The sequence below is a fragment of the Ziziphus jujuba genome, chromosome 5, assembly GCF_031755915.1.
Source record: "Ziziphus jujuba cultivar Dongzao chromosome 5, ASM3175591v1".
Lineage (NCBI taxonomy): Eukaryota > Viridiplantae > Streptophyta > Magnoliopsida > Rosales > Rhamnaceae > Ziziphus > Ziziphus jujuba.
In genome coordinates this window covers 29,227,935-29,254,589 of record NC_083383.1, presented here as the reverse complement: position 1 = coordinate 29,254,589, position 26,655 = coordinate 29,227,935, and the positions used below count along the sequence as shown (strand labels likewise).

The window sequence follows — 26,655 nt, the reverse complement described above, 5'->3', positions numbered from 1 at the left end:
TTTTGGATCTAAAAGTTTTCAATCCTATAAAATATATTCCTTTCCTTAATTTTTTTCCTCCACTAATGTAGAATAAATTTGGGAACATTTTGAGTGGTCAACATCCCGGCCGGTATCTTTGAAAGCATTTTGCATGTATGTCACCAAATGCTGAAGCTGTGGATGTCTTGCAGCAAATTGAGGGAACAAACAGTTCTCAAACCATTTTCTGGGGCCACAAATATTATGGTAATGGATTATAAAATAAAGGTTGAGGAATTATGCCCCAGGGAGTAAAGAATTGGCATTTTTTGGTTTTAGATTCAACTAGAGAAGAGGAAAACTAAATATAACGGATTTTATTTGAACAAAAAAGGAAAAGCAAAGTACATAAAAATGAGAACAAAATATGATCAAGATTTTTATTTCTCTTCCATTGACGCATTAGTCTATGTTCCAAACATAGCCATTGAAACCTTTTGTATAAGTTTCTAACTCAGCAAGCAATTCTTAGTCAGAGCAGTCTTCTACAATAAATGTCCATTTGACAGGGGAAAAAAAGAAGAAGAAAAAAATTAAAAAGAAAAGCAGGCAAATTAAAAACTTTACAGAACCTATCTTTTTCTTGATCTAATCCAGTTAATCACAATCACTACAAGTGACACAAGAAGAGCTGAACCTGCAATAGCACAAGGACGGCAAAGCTTCTTACGCCTTCTCGAACCAGGTTTCCTCTCTCGAGTTTCGACCTCAATGACATCTTTCTTTTTTCCATCTTCAGGTGAATCATTCTCCCTGATTTCCTCCTTACCTTCATCGTGTTTTTCTTCACTGATTTCCTGAGTTTGGTTTCCTGATTTATCAGTTTCTTTTACTTCATCTTTGTCTTTTTGATCTGCACGATTATCTGGCTGAGAAGTTTCTGCTTCTTCAGTTACATCATTATGATCAGCTTGCGATGTTTTCTTGGCTTCTTGGTTTTGCAAATCTTCATGAATTCCATCTACAGCCTCTGTTTCTTCAGATTGAGTTTCTTGTTTGGTGTCAATGCTCCCTGGGACAAGAGCACTTTCTGATCTTGTCTGCTTCTGAATCTGATCAGTTTCTAGTCCATTAGGCTCTTCAATAGGGGCTTCAATATCTGCTTTTGGAGTTGCTTTCTCTGTTTGATGCTCAGTTTCTAATGCTTTTGATGACTCTGCAACATTCTGACCAATTTCCTCTGCTTTATCAGTCTCAATTTCCATTGGCTCCAATTTCCCTTCATCAACCTGATCATGTTCTGCCTTCTTTTCATTCTTTGGTTCTTCAATTTTCTCTGGTATTGTTGCTTCAACATGTTCTTCCTTATCAGCAACCTTATGAATTTCTTGTTGTTCTTCTTTTGTTTCAACTCTTTCAGGGACCTTATGATCATCATCACTTGCAGTCTTTGTGATCTTAGTAGGCCTCCCTTTGTCAACCACGTCTTCTTCCTTAACTTCCACAATCCCAACCCCACGAATTCCTTTCGTCGATTTTGGCATCGAGATCGTCAAAATCGATTCTTCGTCTCTAAACTTAGCCTTGATTCGATCGAGAACAACACCGGAAGGGATTTGGAAAACTTTAATGAATCCCCTCAGCTCCACCTCTTGTTTTTGCATTGTCCATCCTATCATCACCATTTCTTGAACTGGTTTCTCCCCGCTAATTGAAATCTGCGTCCCATCTTCATTGATCTTTATACCAATACTTTCTCTTCTATAACCTGCATTGATTAATAAAGAGTTTACTGTTTTATAAGATAAGACTTATAAATCATACAAAACCACAAGAAATATATATATATATATATACACAAAATAATAATAATAATGAAAGACCTTTGAGATGGGCAGTGAGGATGAACATGGTTTCAGTTTCTCTAGAGGTAAAAAAAGGACCAAATGGGTCTTTGGAAAGCTGAAACTTGGCTGTGGAAGTTAGATCATGCCTGGTTTTGGTGATCTTTAATCCCAATTCTAGCTCCATTTATGAATCTAGAACAAACTTAAAAAAAAATAAAAAAATAAAAAAAAGAATTTGAAATTTGTGTCAAGCTAAATGGGTGGGAGAATTGGGAATTAACATGGTGGGAAGCATTTTAAAAGCAAAGATTACAGTGGGTGTTATATAGATATATTTTTTATATAAATATGTGAGAAAAAGCACATATTCATTACTTGATGAAATATTGGTTTAAAAGTGAAGCAGACTACTATTCAAATATCTTTTTCCTTGGCGGGAAGCTAAAGGCTATCTTAGATGCCCAATACATGAAACACGCAAGCACAAACTTCCTCCATCATTCATGTTACGTGGCCTCCTGAAAATGCACTTTGGAGCTGTTGATATGGAATCGTTTGCCATGTGGTCACTCACAAGTCACAACCAAGGTTTAAAATATCTTATTATTTTTTTCATTAAATGAATTTAAATTTACAAAAAATTTGATAAAATTTCAAATATTTCATAAAAATTTCTATTTTTATATTTATATATCAATTCTTTCACAATTTAATCAGAATTTTCATATTAAATGTTGATAGTTTCGAATTATTCTCAATAATTTTCATGAGATTTAAAAGTATTAGTTAAATTTTAATTTTTATTAAATTTATCATAACAAATCCTAATAATATTTATTAATATTTTTTTCAATTTATATAATTAATAAACTGATAAAATATTGATTAAATAAAAAATATCCCGTAATTTTAGTAACAAAATTCCACCTTTTTATATATAAATTTCCATATTTTTTTATGAGATTTTATCTATATGGATATTTTCATGTTATAGAATGTGCAATATTTTCATGGCTAATATGCATAGAAAGTGAAATACAAGAAAGCATAAAAAGTGAAATGAAATATGCGAATTGATGAAAGGGAAAAGTAAAAAATGAGAAAACAAGAAATCTACTGACCTCATTAGCTCCATCGCATCTCATCTTGGCTTGGGAAAGGGACACCAATCTTTGGTCATGCATAGTAATCACTCGATAAGTTTGGATCACCTGTTTAACATCTTGCACTCTCAATCCATTCCATACTCTTGTACTAGGCGAAGAAATGCCTCTTAATTTCAAATTCCTACACAATAACCATTTATATTGAAACAATTTTTATGAAACAATTTTCTACTTTTCTTATTCTTAAAATATGTACAGAGTGGCCGTATATATACAACAACCCTAGCAATAGAAAAGGAAACTAGCAAGGCTATCAGATCCCATGATTTACAGAATATTCTTAATCAAATCAGGCTAATCTTAGGGATACAAATAGTTACAAAATCTCCTCAAAAACTAGCTGTACACTAATCATGTTTTCCCACACTTCTCCTCAAGTTGGTGAATAGGTGTTTATCATTCTTAGCTTGGATACAATACTTTGAAACACTGAGCTACTTAACCCTTTAGTAAGTATATTCGCAAGTTGGCCATGTGTAGACACGTAAGGGGTACAAATCAACAAGCTCTCTAGTTTCTCCTTGAATAAGTGTCTGTCAATTTCAATGTGTTTCGTTCGATCATGTTGTACTGGTTTGTGAGCTATGCTAATCGCAGACTTATTATCACAATAAAGTCTCATTGGGCCATCCCACTTGATTTTTGAGTCTTCTAAGATGATCTTCAACCAAAATAGTTCACACACACCTTGAGCCATTGCTTGGAATTCTGCCTCTGAACTAGACCGTGCTACCACATGTTGTTTCTTGCTTCTCCATGTCAAGAGGTTACGACCAAGAAAGGTGCAATATCTGGTGGTTGACCTCCTGTTGACCATTGACCCTGCATAATCAGCATCTGTATAAGCCTCAAGCACCAAACCTCCGTTTCTTTTGAACAGAATACCTTTTCCTGCTGTCCTTTTGAGATACTATAACACTCGGTGAGCTACTTGCAAATGAACTTCTTTTGGGCTATGCATGAATTAACTAATCACACTCATTGCGTATACTATGTCCGGTCGTGTATGAGACAGATAAATGAGTTTTCCTACCAGGTGCTGATACATTTCCTTATCTACTGCAGCGTCTTCCTCTGCCATTCCAAGTCTAAGAGTTAGGTGTATTGGAGTACTTGCTGGTTTGCATGCTGTCTTGCCTGTTTCTTTAAGGAGATCTGTAACATACTTCTGTTGGGAGATAAAAATGCTTGCTTAGAGTGAGCCACCTCAATCCCAAGAAAGTATTTCAACCTTCCTAATACTTTGATTTCAAACTCCTTAGCCAAACACTGACTTAGAATTTGTCTCTTCTTATCATCATTCCTATCACTATTATGTCATCAACATACACTAAGAGTGCAATGACTCCCCCTGAAGAAGAGTGTTTAAGGAACTGTGTGTGATCCCCTTGGCTTTGTCTATATCCCATGGCAATCATAACTCTCGCAAATCTACCAAACCATGCCCGTGGTAATTGCTTAAGTCTATATAAGGATTTCTTCAATTTACACATAGTATGAGCATCCAAATTAGTCATATAACCCGGTGGGACTTCCATAAAAATTTCTGCTTCTAGTTCTCCGTGCAAAAATGCATTCTTAACATCAAAACTACTATAACTCCCATCCATAATTAGCTGCTAATAACAGTAGGATTCTAACAGTATTCATCTTTGCAACTTGAGCAAATGTTTCTAGGTTGTCAATCTCATAGGTTACCAACTTCATCTTTGCAACTTGAGTATAGCCCTTGGCTACCAACCATGCCTTATACCTCTCTATTGACTTATCAGCTCTATATTTCACTGTATAGACCCATTTACAACCCACAATTTTCTTTCCTACTGGTAACTTCATCAATTCCCACGTCTTGTTCTTCTCTAATGCCTCCATTTCTTCATTCATGGCTTGTTTCCATTTTTCATTAGACAAAGCCTCAGATAAGATGGTAGGGATGGGAACGGTTTTTAGGTTAATCAGGAAAGCTTTATGTGATGGTGAAAAATGTTTGAAAGACAAGAAGTGTGCAAGAAAATATAAAGGTCGTTTGGTGCACTCTCTAGTTCCTTTCCTAACAGCAATGGGAAGATCTAAGTCATCATTACCTACATGAGATTCAATTTCAACTTGCAATGAAGAATTAGAAATTGCTACCTCATTCTCAGGATCTGGGTTGGATTCTTGGACTTGCACTGATTCAGAGACAACCATCTTCTTCCTTAAGTACACGTTGCCAAATCTCCCATTCTCAATGACAAAGTTGGGATTTTCTGAAATTTCATACACAGTTTCAGACACAGGTTTTGGATTTGGAATGGACTCAAATACAGACTTAGACATTGGAAGTAATGACAAGTCGAGCAAGAAATCCCCCTCCTTATCTTCAAGTATGGAATTCTCCCCCTAAAAATAAGGTGTGGTGAAATAAGGCGCTTGTTCATTGAAAGTAACGTCCATCAAGACATAGAACTTCTTTGATGGAGGGTGATAACACTTGTACCCTTTTAGAGTTAAGGAATAATCTACGAATAAACATTTTAATGCCTTTGGGTCTGGCTTCCCTTTATTTTGACTATGAACATGGACAAATGACATGCACCTAAATATTCTAGGGATACGATTAAATGTAAGGTGTATGTTTGGATAGAATGTTGAGAGTCTTTCAGTGGGCTCTTGAATCCCATGACTTTGGAAGGCAAACGATTTATAAGATGAGCTGCTGTAAGCACTACTTCCCCCCAAAAAGATTTAGGCACATTTTTCTGAAATAAAAAGGCTCAGGTTGACTGAAGGAGATGACCATTTTTTCTTTCTGCAACTCCATTTTATTGTAGTGTGTTGACAAAGGATGACTCATGTACTATTTCTTTCTTTTGAAAATAAGGAGTTAGGACTTGATTGAAATAATCTATGGCATTATCTGTCCTAAACCTTTTGATATTGACTCCAAATTGGTTTTTAATCATGGAATAAAAATTTGGAAGGATAGTACTAACATCATATTTATGTTTAAGTAAGAAAATCCAAGTAACACGAGTACAATCATCAATGAATGACACAAATCGTTTTGCTCCAGAAACATTAAGAATAGAAGAAGGACCCCAAATATCACTGTAAATAAGGTAAAAAGGAAGAGAGCTTCTTTTATTACTTAATGGAAAAGGCACACGTTTGTGTTTAGCAAGTTCACACATTTCACAATGAAAGCTCTCAACATCTATACCTTGGAATAAGAATGGAAACAAAATATTAATGACTCTAAATGATGGATGTCTAAGTCGGCGGTGGTGAAGCCAAACTTTACCTTTATTGGATGAATAAAGTTCTCAAATAAAAGATGAAGGTAATCTATCTTTGGTAATGTTTGACTGGCTCGGTGCTTTAAGGTAATAGAGCCCATCCTGTTCTTTTGCATGTCCAATCATCTTCCCCGAATCCTTATCCTGAAATACACAATAATTATGATGAAAAAACACATTGCAATCTAAATCTTGAGTAAGCTTTTGGATAGAGATAAGGTTTGTCGATAATCTGGGGACATGAAAAATATTTTTTAAGATCAATGATGGACTTATTTTAACATCTCCCACACCTGCTATGGTAGTCGAAGGACCATCAGCTATGGCTATTTTTCTATTGCTTGGACATGGGGAGTATGTAGAAAAGACATTTGGTGAGTGGGTCATGTGGTAGGTAGCTCCTAAATCCATGATTCAGGAGTCGGCAAAGGTTGTATCCGAGACATTTAATCCCATAGAAGATGGAAACTTACCTGAGTACACCAATGAACAAGTACCTGAAGGTTTGTCGAGGTTCCTAATTAGAGATCTCAGCCTCTCGACCTCTTCTTGGTTGAGACCATTCGACTCCTTTGGTGCTGCTTTGTTCTGCTGTGTCTTCGCAATATGGACCTGACCATTGTTCCTTATTTTATGTCTCCACTCTTGGCTTGAAGGTTTTCCATGAAGCTTCCAACACCGCTTACAAGAATGGCGTGCCTTCATACAATAGGTGCACCATAAACTGTCACGATCAGGGATCTTTAGTTGTCCAGGTTGTCCACTTTCAAGAAATAACGATTTGTCCATGTTTATGGTTGAATTATTTTCACCCCTAGCTACCATAGCCGAGCTGTCCGTGATTTGTGATTCGAGCATAAGTCCTCTTTTCCTTTCCTCCCCTCGAACCAGTGCTGCCACTTCATTAAAGCATGAAACTACCTGCTTGTCAAGAATCTGGATTCTCACTTGATCAAATTCTGGATTAAGCCCCATAAGAAAATCATAAACTCTATCTTGCTTAATGAAGTCCTTTAGAACAGCAGCATCTTCAGAACATTTGGTTTTTATCATCCTATAATGATCCAGTTCTTGCCATAAACTTTTCCATTGATTGGCATATTCTGTAACTGTTTTACTGCTTTGTTTAGCAGCCATCGTTTTCACCTTTACCTCATATACTTGACCTGCATCTCTTGCTTTTGAGTATGTTTGTTGTATTGCATCCCAAATATCCTTAGTAGTAGCCAAGAACATACACATGTCACTAATCTCGGGAACCATTGAATTCCACAGCCATGCCATAATTATCGAATCTTCTTCACCCCATGCATCAAACTTAGGATATCCCAGTTTTGGCCCCGTACCCATAAGGTGACTTAGCTTTCCCTTTCCTTTGAGCATAGTACAAACAAGTTAGGGACCATTTGAGATAGTTTTTACCATTTAATTTATAGGCAGCCTAGATATTTTGCAACTCTCCGGATTGTTGAGATTGAAAGACCTCCTTTGACTGTGCTGTAGCAGTTGTTTCTACAACTTCTGACATTTTTCACGAATCAAAACTTGCTGAAAGACTAGTGAGAATCAAGAAGAAATCGGCTATTAAGGCCAAGAAACAAAGATAAACCACCAATGATGAAGAATAGAGGAAAAATCCAGCTATGAAAGCTAGTAAAACGAACACATGAAATACTTTGTTTTGTCTTTAGAAAACAGAGTAAAACAGAGCAACAAAACCAGTGATGAAGGCTGAAAGAAGAGAACCCAAATCTGAGCCTAAGGCTTTGATACCGTGACACAATTTTTAAAAAACAATTTTCTGCTTTTCTTATTCTTAAAAGATGTACAAAGTGAATGTATATATACAACAACCCCCGCAACAGAAAAGGAAACTAACTAGGCTATCAGATCTCATGATTTATGGAATATTCTTGATCAAATCAGCCTAATTTTAGGGACACAAATGGTTATAAAATCTCCTAAAAAACTGGCTGTACACTAATCACATTTTCAAACATATATACTAAATCAATCAAAAATCCTAGTTACTAACTCATTAACTATGATATTTTAGTTAAACAAGAATTAAGAACCCATGGATACCCATTAATATTTTTTCAATTTGTATAATTAAATTAATAAAATATTAATTAAATTAATAAAATATTGATTAAATAAGAATATTTTGCAATTTCAATAATAAATTCCATATTTTTATGTATAGATTTTCATCTTCTGTTGTTATTTATTTATAAGATTTTATCAAATTCAATAATTTCTAATATTTTTATCCATATTTCTATGTTTTATATTTTGAACTTTTTTCACAACTACCTAAGATGACATATACATATGTGGTCATTTTGAAGTCAGATTTGTTTTTTCTTCTAACTTTAAAAAGGGAGTTGTATAAACCAAAAGGAAGCAAACATACAGGAAAACACGATGTCATTTAATTAGAATGTGATTAACATACCACATTCTTAATACATAACGCTTACAAAATGTTTGAAAATCATAAAGGGGGAGATAAGTTTAAAATGGTCATTAGAAAGACCCCACTGTGAGGCTAAGTGCGCCAATTTATTATTTTGTCTTGAGGTCCAAACAAAAGTCGTAGAGTGAAAGAGAGGTACAAATCTAATATCTTCTTGATGATTTTAGATGAAGAACAATGGCCAGATCGGTTCTCCGGATCATTGAGGTTTTGAATGACAGTTTTGGTGTCACTCTCACAACAAAGATTGAGATGACCATTTTCAAAAGCCAATAGGGCGGCATTGAGAATTGCAGTGGCTTCAAGGATTTCTATTTTTTCCTTTAGCACTTGGACTTTTAGTACTCTTCCAGTATGGTTCCTCACTACCACCCGAGACTAGCATATCCATTTCCAATAAAAGCATCAGAATTAATTTTAATAACTTCATTTGGAGGAGGGGACCAAGAGCTGTCTGTAGCCGGGTTGAAAGTTGGAGGGCCACTGGAAGTGGACTTGGTGTTCATAAACTCTTCAAACTTGCTATACAAAACCCTAACTTCTTCTTCAAGAAACTCCTTTTCCTCTCAAAGATTAACTTGTTTCTCACTTTCTAGATAGTTTCAAGAATTAGCATTGCAAAGAGGGAAAAATTCTTACCATCATTAAGATGGATTGGAAGCTTTCTCATCGATTTGGTTAACCAAACTAGATAAGACTCCAAACTAGAATGCTGATTCCTCCCATTTGATACTCTAGGGGAAAACCAACCACAATGCCCTGACAACGATACAATGGAACAACAAATATACTTCGTCCTCAAGACTTTCGCAACCATGAGGGCAATTGGAGTTGTCTACCTCCCATCTACGGTGAAGCAAAACAGATTGCATTGGCAAAATATGAGATGAAAGTTTTCATATGAAAAACTTAAGTCTTTCATGGATGTTGCTAGAGCAATGATAACGCCACCAATTCGACTCCTCTCCTACCTTTAGATATTGTAACCTATAAATAGACTTGACTTGGAACCTTCCCAATGAGCTTCCAGTCCAAATAATCTTCTCTTTCAAGGAAGCATTCGCCAATAGCATGTTGGTGATGTTGCTAACTAATTCCTTGTCAAATAGATGATCTAGTAGAAATATGCTCCACTCACCATTAGGGAGCATCAAAGAATCTACCTGTCCAAGCTCTTGAAGTCAGATTATGTGGATGGAGTTTGGTCAAATCAATTGTTTGAAAATTGATTTACTTAACTTTTTTTTAGCACTAACCCAAGTACAAGGGCATCCATCTTATTCTTAAAAAGTTAGCATGTATATATATATATATATATATATATATATATTTACTTTCTTTTTTTTAATAAAAATGTTATTTCTTACCGTACTAATGATGTTATAGCAATAGTGTGTCCATTCAGGTAATAGTAGATTCCATATCAGAAGTTAAAAAGAATTTATAATAAGAGTAAGAAATTAATGATGTTCATCTGAATTAATCAACGAATAGAGAAATATGGGTTATACAACAAAAATGGGATCTGAGTTGGGTATTCTTGAAGCCATCTGAAACAATTCTTCTTCAAGCCAAATCCAACTAAAAATATAGATGTATAAAGCATTTTGTGAAATATAGATGTAGAAAGCATTTTATGCTATTTAGTAATGAAAGAGGAAAACTACAAAGCAGTTTTAGCATCCATTATAAGGTTTCTGCTTTTTCAGTTTCAGCAATAATAGCCACAAGCATACATTCATTCGTTTGATAATTTTATTTTTTCTTGATATATCATCAGACAATTTTTATGTGACTTTTTAAGAATAATTCCCACTTTATAATGAAAGATGGTGATGTTGCGATAAATACTAAAATTTATTACATCCTTAGCCAGATAAATTTTTAATTTTAAATTTTTAATTGATGTTTCACTCATATACCTTGCCATTTTGTTCTTTTTTTTTTTTTTTTCCTCTTTACATCTAATAATTAATCATATATAACGTAAACTAAACAATTTATGCTAGTCTTGTGCAAAATAAAATATAAAAATTATACCAGCTAGAGACCAATTAACCCAAACAAAACCCCATCATATATCATATGCAATTTACAATATAATACAAGTCACCCATGTTCGTATCAATGGATGCCGAAGCCAAACGATGTATCACGTTTTTATTTATCATAATTTACTCTAAAATGTCTTGACTCTAACTTAATTTTGTACACATTTAAAAATTTTTTTTTTTCTATTTTCTTACATATTTACATGCAACACCTCGTTTAGTTTCCAAAATCTGGCAAGATGGATTTAAATTTAATTGTTGTCATGAACCATAAAATGCATGTTCTTACATACAATTGAAGTTGGATTTTCTGTTGCTTCTCTCTCTCTCTCTCTCTCTTTTACTTGTAATTATTATGGGAAATAGGGGTGAACATGTGCATGGGACATCATGTCGATGAGATCACATACATTGCATGCGCACAATTAATGCCAGTCCCATTAAGTGCTTTGACTTAATTAATTTGGTTTGGCCAAATGGGTCACATATAGTTCATGAAAATAATCAATATACTTTTAAACAAATAACACCGTCACACTCATTCATTCAAGGCCGTACAGCTCCTCTTACACCAATATATGTGCTAGCTAGGTTTATATATATTAACCAAAACATTTTGGCATTGGGACTTCAATATTGCAAGCCAATGTCCCCAAACAAAAAATTAAAAGAGGAATTTAAAGGAAAAAAAAGGAGGTAAAGAAAAGAGCATTAGCATAGCTATAGATAAAGTAGAAAAAAGAAAAGAAAAAGTAGGTAGTAATCGATTGCATGGCAAAACAAAAGGACTAAAAGTGCCAATTATTCCTAAATAGGGTCCGAGTGTGAAGACCATCACAGCTTCACAATACATGGTATAATCATAGCCATTCTTTAAAGCTACTTTAGACTATCTAAACCTCTTCTCTCTCTCTCTCTCTCCCTCTCTCTACCTCTCTTTCCCTTCCCTGCCTCTCAGATTTTTCTTCCATAAATTCTCTCTTCTCTAGTTTACCATTTTACAGCACCAGGAAAGCCACACAAAATACACCCATTTGAACTGCAAATAATTCCACCATCACCTGCATATGCATTCCCACCCAAAAATCATTATTACCAAAATCCCAAAAATATATATATATATATATATATATATCAGTACCCCATCTAAAAACTTCAAACCCCCATGAAAATTAAAACAATTTATTATGAATATCACATTTGTTTCCTTTTCTTGGATGAACATTAATATATAAACATTCTATATACATAAATTTGCTTTATAAAGCAATTGGTATCCGATTACGTATAATTTATACCATATAACATATAATTTATACCATATATTATTCCTAATTACATGTAATTATATATCTTACAAATAAATTATATGTGATTAACGCTAAATTTTTTAATAATCCCAGACAAAAATCTTCTACACAAGAGAATTACCTTACTTATATTATTATTATTATTATTATCATATATAATATGATCAGTGTGTTGCTTATATGCATACATAGAGTAGTGAAGCAAGAGAAGTGAAAATGAGTACCTGACTTCCATGGCCAGAGGTGGGCAAAGGGCGAATAGTGGCAGAGTCAACTTCTCCGGTAGGCAGAGGAACTGCAGGGTTACTATTGATAAATGGTATACCACCATTACCACCTCCTTTATCAGGAACTAGGGATGGCACAGCTCCTCCTGGATAAGAACTTGGTCCGGGACTCGGTGGTGCCGCCGCTTGCCGTGGTCGGAACGGCCACATGTAAGCCGGAGAAGATGATATTACTGATCCACCTGAAGATGGCGCTGGCGCAAGTGTAGGCGCAACCATTGGAGGAAGCTGTGGAGATATGGTACTTGAGCTTCTTTCTGATGATGAAAAAACTACTTTAATGGCCAGCTTCTGATAGCCTTGGCATGTACTTTTCAAAGAGCCATTGTTGAATGAGAAGTAGAAGAAACCAGGGCGTGATGGATGCCACTTCATGAAACCCAAAAAAATAAATAAATAAATAAATAAATAAAAAATAAGTTAAGAAACAGAGGGGGAAAAAAAAAAAACTTACATTTTGGCATTTTCCAAGAAAGTTTTTCTAGTCATCCAAACAGATGATGAAGTTAGAATAAGAGTTAGAGAGAAAGTAGTACCGTGTAGGAGGTTGAGTTGGGTTTGTTGAGAAGCGTGGCTTGAGTGAAATTGCAGACATTGTAGGCTTTTTGGTTCTGGAAAATGTAAAGATTGTAGTGGTACTTGTGCTTGAAGACTGAGAAAGAAATTAAGAAAACAGAAAATGCGATTTGGATTGTTAATTTACTTTTGTAAGAAATTAATTAAAATTTGTAAGTTTCTAATTGTAATTGTAATTGTAAAATTGTACTTACTAATAGAGTCTCCTACATGAACAACAGGGTGTTTCCACTCTGAAACTCCATCTACTAGTAGTGTTGAAGATTGACAAGGTTGGATATTGACTAGTAAAGAAATTACAAGAGAGGAGAAGAAGATGATGGTGGGCATTGGGCTTGAGATCTTCATGAACTGCTCCTCATGCAAAATTGCTGTGATTGATGTTGCAAAAGTTTGAAACTTGAAAGAACAGCAAAAAACATAAAGAGTATTTGATTAGAGTTAGAGAGAGGTCATTTTTTGTAGGCACAATAAGCTTAAGGTTAGCTTTGTAATATGGAGTCTCTTGGGTTTTGAGAAAAGGAAAAGTGGGTTTTGGAAAAATGTGAGAAAAAGAGAGAGAAGAAGGGTAAAAAGGTTTTTGTAGTGTGGTGGGAATGGGGATGGAAGAGAGACTGTGTTATAAATTTTATGTCAGAAATGGCTTGGCTTTTTCATGGGAAAGAGTTTGAATGGATGACAGACATGGATATTGGAGATTGTGTTTGTGTGTGTTTTCATTATTTTACACAGTAAAAGTTGGAATCATTTTGTTTGTTGGGAAAAAACTAATTAAAACTTCGAAAAATATTAAGAAAAGTAGATGGATCCATATAATATATATTATTATATATTATGTATATGTTGTATATGATATAAAAATGGTGGAGCATAAATAAGAAGGAGAATTTGGGTGGCTCAGGCTCTGATGGATATGATTCATGATGGGAATTATTATTCTTAAATGATTAGTTCTGATTATTATTAGTATTATTATTATTTTATTTTTATTATTAAACTTTTTTTTTCCTCTTGGGAGGAGAGGAATCTAAAAAAACTTTTTTTTTTTCTGTGGGCTTTAATTTTTTATGTAGTCCATACTTTTTATGTTGTAATGATTCTCGTATTTTATGCATAATAGAATAAAAATCTATATGAACTGTTTTTTATTTTATTTTTTATTTTTCGAAAGAAAAGAGAGAAATACCAAATAGAGAAAAACCTGTCAGATTCAGGTAGTAGGGAAAGCACATTGTCTTAACTGAACTTTCGAGCTAGGTTTACCACTTAACTTTATTATGGATCAAATTATTAAGTCCATAATTAACTTAGTTATGAAAACTTTTTATTATAATGTTGCAGTATGTCTTAATTGTTAACATTTTCCATCAAATGTTGAAATTGAAACCCAATGTTAGAAAAATTAATGCTAAGGATTCTATTTCTAGAGAGAAAGAGACTAGAGAGTGAAACTATTAGTAGGAAAGTCTGTTCAAGACATTCTAATGGCAAATCTTCTACTTTTTTTTTTAAATAATAATATTGAATTTGAATTCTCCATTTGCAAATTAAAAAAATAGAATAAAAGTAGGGAAGAAAATGCAGGTGTAGCTTTTCCAATTAAAAATCAAAATAAGAGAAAGTAGTAAGAAATTAAAAATACATTAGAGAGAGAAACTAAAGACTAAAGAGCTAGTAGAGAGATAAACAAGAGGAAGTATATAAAAAAGTTTAAGCTATGAATGAAATGGATATTCCTTGCATTTAGTCGTGGAGTAACATTTTCTTCATTATTCTTTCATTTAAAAAAAAAAAAATTTCTCTTCATTATCTAACCAAGGAAAATGAGTGACAAAAAGAAAAGGGGAAAATAAATATTTTCTTATTTACGTTTATATGACATATCACGTGTATTAGTTAAATCCATAATGATGATCCTTCTATGAGTACATGAAGATGGATCATGGGATAAAAGGTGTTTAATTATAACAGGGAAAAGGGCAAAAAAAAAAAAAAAAAAAATTCTATGTACCCTGTGGAATAAAAATTAAAGAAAAAAAGTTCCAAAAATTATGGAATAATATTCTCTCTCGATTGATCACGATAGAAAAACAGAAAAGAGTCTCTAATACAACTCCTTGAGAACTTTATGAGCTAATTAACACCTAATAAATTTAATTTTCTTTTTTTCTTTCAAATCATCAAACTTTAATTTCAATTCTCTTATGTTTACCTTTAAATACAATTGTATGAACTCCTTTAAGAGACAATCCATTAGTAAATCTTGTATATTTTCAATACAGTAGTTTCGAATTCAAAAACCCGTAAAAAAATTATTAAAAAAAAAAATTGTATAGGATCTTTGTGTGGTAACTAAGCTCATTATTTCCTCATTAAAGCATTGTTAGCCTAAACATTTTTCTGGTCAACATGTTTAGCTTAGCCTAAACCTTACTGCTCAATAATGCATGAAAAGGAGGGAACATGGTGTGAAACCAAAGGCAAGCCAGCCACTCTTATGGGTATCCTGAATATTCCAATTTTAAATATTAAGGTTGTGGTGTCAATGGTTTGGGAAAATTAATATTAACATTTGGAACCGAAATATGTATTAAGGACAAGAACTAAAAGACATATACATACATGAAGCAGCAGTAACAAAGGGGCTTCGATAAGTACAAAAGTGAGGACCTGTAATAAATCAAATATTATTCCATCTGCAGGACAAAACTGAAAGTTACTTGACAAAATCAAAAGGAGGATTTAATATGACAAAGCACTGTATTTTCTTTTTGTTTTTGTTTTTGTTTCTTTTTTCGACAAATCACTGTATTTGAATTGATTAAAAATTATTACTTTTATAAAGATAAATTTCATTTTAAATCTTCTTAGTTTTACCATGATTGCATTTTTAGTTGTAACAATTAACTTTGTGAATATGATTTTTGAGAAATATAGATTTAAATGTAATCAGATAGGTCTAAATAAAATTTTCCCCCTTTATAATTGATTCCTGTACAACACATATAGAAAATAATTATGCGTTTAATTTACAATATTAGTTTACAAATTTAATAATTTAGTAATTTAATAAAAAGTAATAATCTAACAGGTAAGATTGAATACTACTTATCACTGGGATATTGATTATTGAACACGTAGCTCTCCAACACCATGTGTAAATGGTTGGGAAGTCCACCACGAAGACATTCATAAACTGCTCTACCATAATTTATAGCAGATAACCCCAATTTAGGTTTAATAGTACCATACTTTGTTCAATTCAATTTATCTCTTTCAACCTGGATGCTATGAGGCGGTCCTCGGAAAATTTTAGAATAAGCAGTCCTCCAAATGTAAAGCGTGCATGAGCAGGGCCTTGAACCCATAAACATTGCCCGTAATGGAAGTAAAAATGTTAATAACCGAACCTTCTTGTCCATGTCTAGAATTTGTTTAAGCCATTCCCCAAAATAATGGGTTCTTTATTTAATTAGTTTTGATGAAATTTTTTTTGGTGAAAAATTGAAAAGCCAACCAAATACTGAATTCTAGGATTTGCTTGCAGCGAGCATGATCCATCAATTCATCATTCCACAATACCTAATTGTTTGTTACAAAAATTACTCGAAAGTTTTTTATTTTTTTTATTTTTTTTTTAAGTAATTAACAATGCATAAAGCAAAGGAAAAGCACTCCGTAGAGAGTTACAAAAGGTTTGAAGCCTTAGCTTCTTCCACAAGCATACGAGAAAGAAAGTTTAATTGAGAAATAATATCAGAATTGATATGGAAATTGATCTATTAAAAAAGTAAGACAATATGCAGGCACTAGAGCTGGACTAGGCCCAACACCAAGTACGCCCCTATACAAACTACCCAAAGTCTCAAAAGACTACAAAAATAAAAAATAAAAAATAGGTCTCAAAAGGTCTCTGTTTTAGAAATCATCTAAAAGTGGAATATTCGGAGGCAATTTGCTAGTTCAATACGTCACTCGCCTAGCGAAGCCCATTGGGCAAATTGCCTTAAACCAAAAAAAATTAAAATAAATTAAAAAATTAAAAAAAAAAAAATCAAAATCAAAACACAGAAGAGGAAAAGAAAAAGAAAATGCACATTTTCTAACCGGATAATCACATTAATATTAACAATATCGCTTTGAATATGAACATAAGACTAGCCTTGGATCTCATGTTTTACTTAAAAAAAATAAAATAAAAAAATCTGTAATAACTATCAAACCATAAAAATACTAATCTTTGATCCTCATCTTCCCCTCTCATCAACAATTGGGGAATGGAGGTTTCATTGCAGAACCTATTAATTTAACTACAAGCATCTAACATAAGATTTACCTCTTTTATCTTGTTGATGGAAGTCTCCTTTTGTTCAGTAAACAAGGAATTTTCCTTCATATTTAAGGTTGCGTTCCCTTTCTCTTCTTTATATCAAAAACCCCATCTCTCAGCAATAATTATATAGAAATTTCATTCTAGAAGATCTGGTTCCAACAAGAATGCTGTTTGTTTCTTTTTTCTTCCTGCATCTGAAATACCATTTCCATGTTGTAACCAAGTATATACTACTACCACTCGAAGGAATGAACCCTCCGAAGAACACGTGGTGCCCTTCGCTTCTCCTCTACTGGAATAATTTTCTCCATTAACTGCAGCAGAAGAAAATCATAAAAGTTTAACAACATATGTAATCAAATGTATATAACGAAAAATTGTTGCATATAATGTATTAAATGAGTGAGCAATTACTTCTTTCTACTTTGCATCAAGATCCTATTATTATATATAGAAATGTCCATCATATACAGAAGTGCTCTCCTATGAAAATCAGATTTTATTTCATAATCAGCCTCCATCATCTTCACCTTTAGGACATCTGTAACGAGATCCTCATCATAGGATTTGGTTTAGGAAAATAATACTAGATATGACATCTGCATTTTAGTTTTCAGATACGACTTTAAATTTCTGAATTGCAGTTTTATGTCAGTCTAAATTCAAGGGTTTGTTTGTACAGAAATATTTAAACTTAGTTAGGAAATAACCGTATGCAAAAGTCAGGCATTTTCCCGATTACACCTTCAACTATGCAAATATTTCGTTGGGATATGGTTACATCACAGTAGCATTCTTCTACCAGCTCCAAATAAATTTTACTCTGCAAGCCAATAATTTCTCTCAAAAACAAGACAGCTAACTGTGATTCTTCTAGTTGGCTGTCCTGCTTCATGATTCTACCCACTTTGATCACTTGGACAACAGAAAGCTACTTAAACCTTGTGGCCAAATCTTGATAATTTGATCATCTTTCTCAACTAATGGTAAAGTTCGTGCCTCTACCAAGGCTGGTTCACTATCTCTTAGGCTTTCTAATTTGCAAAGATCCCGAACACATAAATAACAGAGCACATGAAAAAGGGCCTGGTCTAGTAACCTTTTAGGCAGTTCTTTTATAGATCAATGTGCTAAATGTCTCTAAACCTTCTTGTCAGTAACTTGAAGATTCCTCAAAAAGAAGACATCCAATTCACATAAAACTATTTTGGCAAGGCCAATTAGTTGCAGTTTCTCTTAGCACCTTACAGTTGTGTCCAAGTGTTATGGTTAAGCCATAACATTTTGGGGTTAAATTGAAAAAAGAAAAAAGAAAAGAGAGTTCATAGCATTTCTTTTAAGCACGTTACCTAAAGCAATGCAGGAAATGACACATTTATTTATCACTAATTTGGTTCATAGAACACCCACGATAAACTTCTTTCTATTTATTTGAAATTTGAAACTTAGGATATATATTTAAACATATACATACATATATATATATATTTGAAAAAAGAGAATCCAACACAATTAAAGCAACGTTTTCTCTATTCAAGAGAAAGCATTTTATTTTGCAAAACAAGAAATAGTTAAATAGGACTTTGGATCCTATAAATAAAATAAATTCAGGTTGCAGTAATGGGATTATGTGAAAGGCTTTGAAATTAGAATGAAATATAAATTCCATATAAACCAAGCATCCAACTGATAAAAGTATACAACACTTTCTTCTTCTATTTCATTTTTCGATTGATTATGACATACACCATTATAGATTTCCAATTTCAAAGACAGCAAGAAACCTATTCTATGTGCTGAATTCTACACTTTTGGGCTTCCTATGTAGCTAGCTAAATAAAAATATAATCCAGTAAGAGGAGTTTCAGTCCCTTTTTTATTATTTTTTTTTTCTCTTTCCAAAAATCATTTGTTATTTACTCTAACAGAATCCTTCCAAAGATAATGCTGTCAGTTAACAAGAATACAACAGTAACAAACATCAGAAGTAAAATAAATACCTGCTTAAATCTTTCCTTAGTTCTCTCAGCCTGCACAAGAAAAACCTTCTTTAGAAACTGAAGAAAACAATGAAATGAATGCTGAAAACAAAGAATATGCAAAACATCAAGATGAAAAGTTGGGTCCGAGTGGAAGACTGCAGTAAACGTATTAATAACAGAAAGAAGTAGAACAAAAGTACATGGTTCACGAATCATCTTTGAGTAATGGCATGTAGATATTAGAACTTATAACAAATAAAAATAATGGAAAATTTCTTCCCACTAAAATAAACGTAACTAAGAAAGTAAAATTATGGCTACCAAGCACAAGATATAAATATATATATATATATATGATAATAATGAGATGAAACATGAAGTCATAACTGTATGGATACAGTATACATAATTGGTTTAGCAGGGCGTAGTTGAACCAAATCACTGGTGGATATCCATACCTCAACCAAAACACAAATCTTATAACGTTTTAAAATAGTAGCCATTGAGCTGCAAGAGGAAGACCTTCCAACAAAACTATCCTTATTGCTGCCTAGAAAACTTATAACTCCATTTCTCAGCAAAAAGTTCCCATATTTTCCCTTGAATATTTTCCCACAAAGCGGTGAAATGATATAGCAGCTCATAGGCAAAAACAACTTAATAAAAGAAATATCCTCCTTTGCCTATAAATTGAGCATGGTTTTTTATGGCTGTTGAATTATTATTTTGTTAATTCTTTATTCCATTCCCACATAGGGGTATTCTAGAAGCAAATAAACACTCAATAATGGATAGGTTTAACATTAAATTCACAAGGACACATACATAAATCTGTGTCACCATGTCTAGAACTTTACTAGTAGCTGTCTGCAACACCTCGAGCCTATGTCAAAACATGACATTTGTCTCCGTGTCCACATGGCTAAAAGCATGACTAGCATAAAAAAGAGAAGCTTGCTTATCAAAAAATATATGAAACATAAAACCTTCAGCATGTGTCTTGATGTACTGCTTATGCATATGTACACATACACACATGTAATATATAAATAAATCCACATATTTGATAGGCCTATATAGGGTGCATTAACACAATTATTGAAATATATGTTGGATTCTAGATTGCAGTTATGAGAGCATATACAGATACATCATGACTCAGCAGCCAGTTTGCAGATGCAATGTAGTTAAAGAGCCAAAATATATATGGATATGGACTTTTACGGTTAAACATGTGAAATCAGGTAATTAAATTTTTTTTTCTTTCAAAATTTTAATTATTATTATTATTATTATTATTATTATTATTTTTGAAGTGGGATATTTAAATATAGATGTAACTAAACCCAATCATAAGACTGACAACAGCAACAAGGTTAACATGAATCCACAATTCAAGCCCCTCCAGGCCCTCTAATTCGCAGTGAGAAACAGCCTTAAGTATCAGATGAAAAAGATTTCTCATTCAGTTGGTAATGCAAAAATTTCTAAATTTCAAAAAATTGGTAGGTTTGCATTACCAGAAGGACATGAAATTTGTTAAATATTATAATTGTTGTTCCATAACTCCAGAAGAAAAAGATAAATAAATAAATAAAAATAATAATAATCTACTCAAATTCACCAATCTCTCCCCTATCAGATATCACTAAAATACTGTGATACAATCCAAGAGAGGGGGGGGGGGGGGGGAGGGCGAAATGAAAACCTTAATGGTTGTTATTTTCAAAAGAATGAAACCTGCCACAATTCTCTAATATAATTAAACAGGAAATACCTTCTCTTTCATCAGCCGCTCGTTTTCCTCCTCAAGTCTCACTGCCAACGACTCCAACTCAACTTGATACGCCTACAACCCAAAAAAACCAACACCACAGCAAAAAATGCATAATATTACAAACACCCCAAAAAAAATAAATAAATAAATAAATTTCCCTGTAACTATTCTATATATCTCTACCTGCTTCCTTTCCCTTGACCTGGCCGCAGATTCTCTGTTCTTAATCATTCGCCTCTGTCTCTGCTGCGCAGCCTTATCCAATGGCTCCAAAACGGCTCGCCCTCTCTTCCCCCTCACACCTCCTGCGGTTCCTGTTCCTGTTCCTCCTCCTCCAATCACCTCAACCCCATTTCCAAACCCAATAATCGAACCATCGACCTTATCCAGGGCCTGTAATGGGCTCGGTGGGATTGAATCAAACGAGAAGAGCCCACCACTCAATCGCTCCGTAGCCGGAGGTGGCAGCGATTTCACATCGTCCTCCTCCACGGCTCCAGCCCTCGCCAAGAAATCCTCCAGAGTCATCATCTCGTCCGGAGCCTCTTCTTTACACCCCTTCCTGTCGCCTGACACAATCTCCCTCCACACGTCGTCGACCGTTTTAGGACCATTGGAGGAGCTAACAGAACCACCGGAATTCATATCGCCGGCGCCGGCAGCGGCAGTGGCAATGGGAGGGGTGTCGATGAGCGTGATTTGGGCGTCGAGGAGGGTGGATTCGGTGGTGGGATTTGCGTCGTAGACATTGCGAAGTAGGCCATCGACGGTCATGGAGCCGAGCGAAGAAGCTTTGGTGGTGGTTCGATTGGAATTGTTGTTCTTCTGGTTTTGATCTGCTTTAGGTTTTGTAGCAACCGATGAAGACAAAGAAGAAGAAGAACGTCTCGCTAGATCCGAATTTCGCGAATTGGACGACGCCATCACCTTCGACGACGCCATCGCCAATTTCTTAGGGCTCCTCAGAGATTCTCTCTCTCTCTCTTTCACACACACATATACATATGCATATACATACACTCTCTCTCTCTCTCTCTCTCTCTCTCTCTGACTGTGTCTACAGCTGCTTTCTCTCCCTAGAAACTAGATTCTTTTCCACTGTTTTCTCTCTCTAGGGTTTGGGGAATTTGGGGAAGGAGTTTGTTTTTTCTGTTGGGAATTGGGATCAGAGAGAAACTCGTTTTTTTTTTTTTCTTTAAAAAATGATTGAATTTCGCAGCCACCGAAAAAATACATATTACGAAAAAAAAAAAAAAAAAACAAACAAACAAATATGTTTTTTTTTTTTTTAATTAAAAAAAATTTGTTCGCCGGTGGTATAGATAGACGGTTTTTTGACTTAGTTTGATAATTGAGAAATGTTAAAGTTACGGACGGACGTGAAGTCTGTGATGGAGTTTGAGGCGGGTGCCATGTGTTTGTACGGTGTTTGAGTTGGGAATGTTATATGGATATGATTGCGGAAATGTGGGTCCTACCTGAGGAATTTGAGAGATATACCTGCACTGATTCCCGTGGTTTTCACCTTAGGCCGGTCGGGTAGGAGCGTGGGGCCCAGTATACAAGTTGGGTCGAACCTTGGCCTGCTTTTTATTATTTTCTTTTTTTTGTTTTTTTTTTTCCTGATACAAAATAAGATTTTTCATATCAACAAATATATACATGTATAAGAAGAAAGAGTAAGCCATTGAGAGAGATTATCCAAAATATTATTATAAAAAAGAAAAAGAAGAAGTTAGACATGCGAATAAAAGACACTGTAAAAGGATAAATGTTCTTGTTCATTTGTTTAATTATTCATAATGGATTAAATTTAGTTTTCATTAAATTTTAATATCTGCATTAATTTCTTATTTCTTTTTTAATGTTTTTTTTCTTAACTATTTTATTTTTTCCTTTTTTTTTATGAAGGACCTGTAAAGATCCAGAATCCTAAGAAATTTGATATTCGAATTAAAAATGATAATAATTGTTTTTAGGAATAGATGAATATAAAAGGGGTAAAGATGAAATGAAATAAAAGGTCAAAGAACCTTTTAAGTATGAAAAGGTTTAAAGATCACTTATATATTTTTAGATGTACCAGAAAAACTGAAAATTAATTAAGATTTCAAAGTTTTAGTTACTAAAAATTATGTTTTGATTAATTGCTAAGCATGGTTTTTATTTCGTTAAATATATATTTGTTACAAAACATGCATACGGGGAGCTTAGACAATATAATTGAATGATGAACTTTTACATAATTTTTTATCATGACCACCCATATCATGGTGGGTATTAGACTCCATTCAATCTAATGCATTTAGCCATAACATCCACCATGATGTGGGCAATATCGTTTATATTAGCATTTTTTTGTATATTTTATATATTATTACTATAATTGATTTTAACTTCGACAACAATTTAAATGAGGGAGATGCTTGATGGATGCCTTGGATGCCTTGGATGCCTTATATATATATATATATATATATATATTCGATATATTTTCTCTTTTAGGATCAAGTTTGTTGTATGGGACTGCAAGAGCTTGCGTACATGAGGTTGTGTCCATATTTTTAGTTTAACGACAATGCAACACGTGTTTACTAACAAATCCATATTTGAGAATGGAAAGTGAGAGGGGGGTAGATATACCCTTTTCAACACATAGTCACAGAGGGGATACAGCCCACCCACCCCCAAAAGAAAATAATAATAAAAAAAATTATATACATTATAAGAATTTCTTGATAGAAAATGAAAGAGAAAGATGGAAGAGAAATAATAGAAACAGAATGGTGAAAACTAAAATGTACATAGAAACTATTTTAAATTTGGCAATATTTTTTAATTATTTTTTAAAAGTTTGATGTTCAATTTTATTATTATCATAAGTTTCATATTAAAACATAATTTTGAGTTGGGATCTTTTATTTTCATTGGCAAATTGAAGACTAATAGATTGATTTAGTTGATATTATTTGCTAATTTGGATTATATAGTTAGAGTTTATTATTATAATAAATTGATAAATTAATTAATTTAGTTGTTAATTTTATACAACCGAATATTTATCGTAAAAATTATTTTTATTTAATTGACAGCTTTTTGTGAAATAATTATTTTTGTGGTATATATATAACAAATTATGAAGAATCGTAATTGACAACTTAACGTAGTTTGTATATTAATTACATATTTTTTATTTTCATATTTTAGTGTCATTTATTATTATTTTTTATTTTTTAAATTAATATATAATATTAGGATTATTTTATATATACATATTGAAAGCTAATATTAACTATGTTACCATCTAATCAGATACATTTTTACCTTTTCAATTAATAAAAGATTTTATATATTAAAAAAATAATAACTTATTTTACTTTTCAATTAATAAAATTTTACGGAAAGGAAACAATCTCTAAATGATACTTTATCTGTATAAATGGTATCAAATTATTGTATGTAATCAATCTTATATAATAAAAATTTATTTATGGTAAACAGATCCTTAATATTATATGTACAATGTAACACTCAAATCAATGGAGCATGAAAAATAAAGAGGACCTTGCCAACATTGTATTGATACTACGCACATATAAAAGAGAGTTGTTGCAACATAGCCCGGTATACATCTATCTGATATTATAGCTATTATCTCTATGGTGATAAAGCTTTGTTTAGCATATACAGATTTACGCAGTACAAGAAGTCTTTATGTAGTAGGATTATACTTATTATTCAGCATTGGACTTATAAGAAGATACGCCAGTATGAGTTACTCTATCAGAAACCAACCTAATTTATAAATAACCAATCCAGTCCAATTAATAATTGATTTAGTTTTTTTAATCCAAATTAAATGGATTCATTTGGGATTTTTTTTCTTTTAGGTTTATTTTTTGGGATTTTTTTTTTAAAAAAAAACTTTTGGACTTTTTGAATATTAAATTATGGACAACAACCTTTAGCTTTTTGGCTTTTTTTATTATACAAAATACTTATTTTTCTTAAATGGATAAATTGTCTAAAAAGATTTAAAAAAAAAATCTAATACTTAGAAATACATAAATATTAAAAAAGAAAAAAAGAAGAAGCTAAAGCTTAATAATAATGATATGTCAACTTTTAAGCTAATTTGAGCAGTCTACACCCAAAAATTTTTAGAAAACGAAGTTGTTCGTTTGAAATAGCCTAGTAATAGATTATAAATAACTTCACTAAAATTGATAAATGGAGAGAATACTATCATACCAATAGCTCTAAGAAAAAGAAACAAGGCTCATGGAAAATTATCAAATCCTAGTCAAGCTTTGCTAAAGCCTGTAATAATATTAATCATCTCCACAGGGAAGGCATCAAAAGCCAAAACCATCTTGCTAATATATAAAATTTTGTTGCACCCAAAAATTTTTAGAAATTTTTTTCCCAAGTTTTCTCAACTCACAGCCATTGAAAAACATGTTAAAATTTCTAAAAAGCATAAAGTTTGAATTAAATCTCAACATTAGTAGGAACAACAAGAATCTTTGGTTAGAGAATGAACAATGATTGACTGGTCTTGAACGTTTGGGTTTGCATTCCGATGAACAAAGATGGGATTTGTAATCCAATGATCAATGATTAATGAATGACACTGGAGTAGTTTGAAATTTTGGATAGTTTTCTTGCTCTAAATGAAATTTAAGGATCAGTTTGGATTTACATATTACATATTACGTTACAAATTTAAATTTTATAATAACATAAAATTTAAATATATAGTTTCAATCAAATTTGATTATAAATTTACCGGATGAAATATTTGAACTTTTATTATAGATAATAACACAAAATTTAAATATATAATTTCGATCAAATTTAATGTGTTCATTATAGATAATAACACAAAATTTAAATATATAATTTCGATCAAATTTAATTACACATTTACTAGAGATATTTGAACTCTAGGGCGGGATGAGAATTTGAACTCTAGCGGGGAAAGCCCATGTACTTGGTAGCCACACACCTTAACCACTTGACCAAAGTGGCTATATAACTTAAACACAACTTATTATAACATCGATAGCACTGGGTTTTTTCTTTCCATTTTATTTAATTATTTTTAGTTTAATTTTTTATAAGTAGTTTAATTTTATAAGTTTCTAAAATAATTTTAAATTTCGTTTAGGCTGAAAAAGTAGTTGTATGAGTTTGTTAAGGATTTAAAAAGCATTTTGCAGTTACATAAAGGTGAAAAATCTATATTGCATAAATCGTTTTATGTCATCTATATATAATAGATTCAGTGATTGAGATTGTACCAACTCATACGATTATCTTATAAAACTTGAAAAGTATTATGCATTATTGCATTAAAATGATTTTTAATAATTTTCCTTCCTATCATCTATATATAATAGATTCAATGATTGAGATTGCACCAACTCATACGATCATCTTATAATAGTTAGAAAGTTGAATGATTGAGATTGTACCAACTCATACGATTATCTTATAATAGTTAGAAAGTATTATGCATCATTGCATTAAATTTATTTTAATAATTTTCCTTCATATTTTATAAAATGTACGATCTAATAACAAATTTTGAAAAGATTTATTTGAT

At 32.7% G+C, this 26,655-nt stretch overlaps 4 protein-coding genes across 6 annotated transcripts; all 4 read right to left on the bottom strand.

Annotated features, from left to right (window-relative positions):
• Positions 1-323: 323 nt before the first annotated feature.
• On the bottom strand, positions 324-2,126 carry LOC107421663 (uncharacterized). The gene is made up of 2 exons (XM_016030942.4): positions 1,845-2,126; positions 324-1,729 (listed from the first exon to the last, which is right to left on the bottom strand). The coding sequence occupies exons 1-2, from the start codon at positions 1,990-1,992 to the stop codon at positions 594-596; spliced, it is 1,284 nt and encodes a 427-aa protein (XP_015886428.3). The 5' UTR covers positions 1,993-2,126; the 3' UTR covers positions 324-593.
• A 3,647-nt stretch (positions 2,127-5,773) lies between these two features.
• On the bottom strand, positions 5,774-8,104 carry LOC125423080 (uncharacterized). The gene is made up of 2 exons (XM_048476340.2): positions 6,750-8,104; positions 5,774-6,396 (listed from the first exon to the last, which is right to left on the bottom strand). Exons 1-2 carry the CDS (start codon positions 7,633-7,635, stop codon positions 6,392-6,394), a joined length of 891 nt encoding a protein of 296 aa, XP_048332297.2. The 5' UTR covers positions 7,636-8,104; the 3' UTR covers positions 5,774-6,391.
• Positions 8,105-11,273: 3,169 nt separating this feature from the next.
• Positions 11,274-13,587, bottom strand: LOC107421659 (early nodulin-like protein 18). The gene is made up of 4 exons (XM_016030939.4): positions 13,150-13,587; positions 12,916-13,031; positions 12,317-12,748; positions 11,274-11,843 (listed from the first exon to the last, which is right to left on the bottom strand). The coding sequence occupies exons 1-4, from the start codon at positions 13,301-13,303 to the stop codon at positions 11,781-11,783; spliced, it is 765 nt and encodes a 254-aa protein (XP_015886425.3). The 5' UTR covers positions 13,304-13,587; the 3' UTR covers positions 11,274-11,780.
• A 3,092-nt stretch (positions 13,588-16,679) lies between these two features.
• On the bottom strand, positions 16,680-22,293 carry LOC107421670 (G-box-binding factor 4). 3 transcript variants are annotated; one of them, XR_001581793.4, is made up of 5 exons: positions 21,231-22,290; positions 21,048-21,119; positions 19,289-19,318; positions 17,292-17,602; positions 16,680-16,960 (listed from the first exon to the last, which is right to left on the bottom strand). XR_001581793.4 is itself a non-coding variant. In XM_016030951.4 (4 exons), the coding sequence occupies exons 1-4, from the start codon at positions 21,987-21,989 to the stop codon at positions 17,522-17,524; spliced, it is 942 nt and encodes a 313-aa protein (XP_015886437.1). In that variant the 5' UTR covers positions 21,990-22,290; the 3' UTR covers positions 17,032-17,521. The 3 variants fall into 3 exon arrangements, 1 of the variants encoding a protein (XP_015886437.1); XR_001581794.4 differs by lacking the exon at positions 16,680-16,960 and adding an exon at positions 20,096-20,204 and having other exon boundaries at positions 17,032-17,602; positions 21,231-22,293; XM_016030951.4 differs by lacking the exon at positions 16,680-16,960 and having other exon boundaries at positions 17,032-17,602.
• Between the last annotated feature and the right edge of the window lie 4,362 nt (positions 22,294-26,655).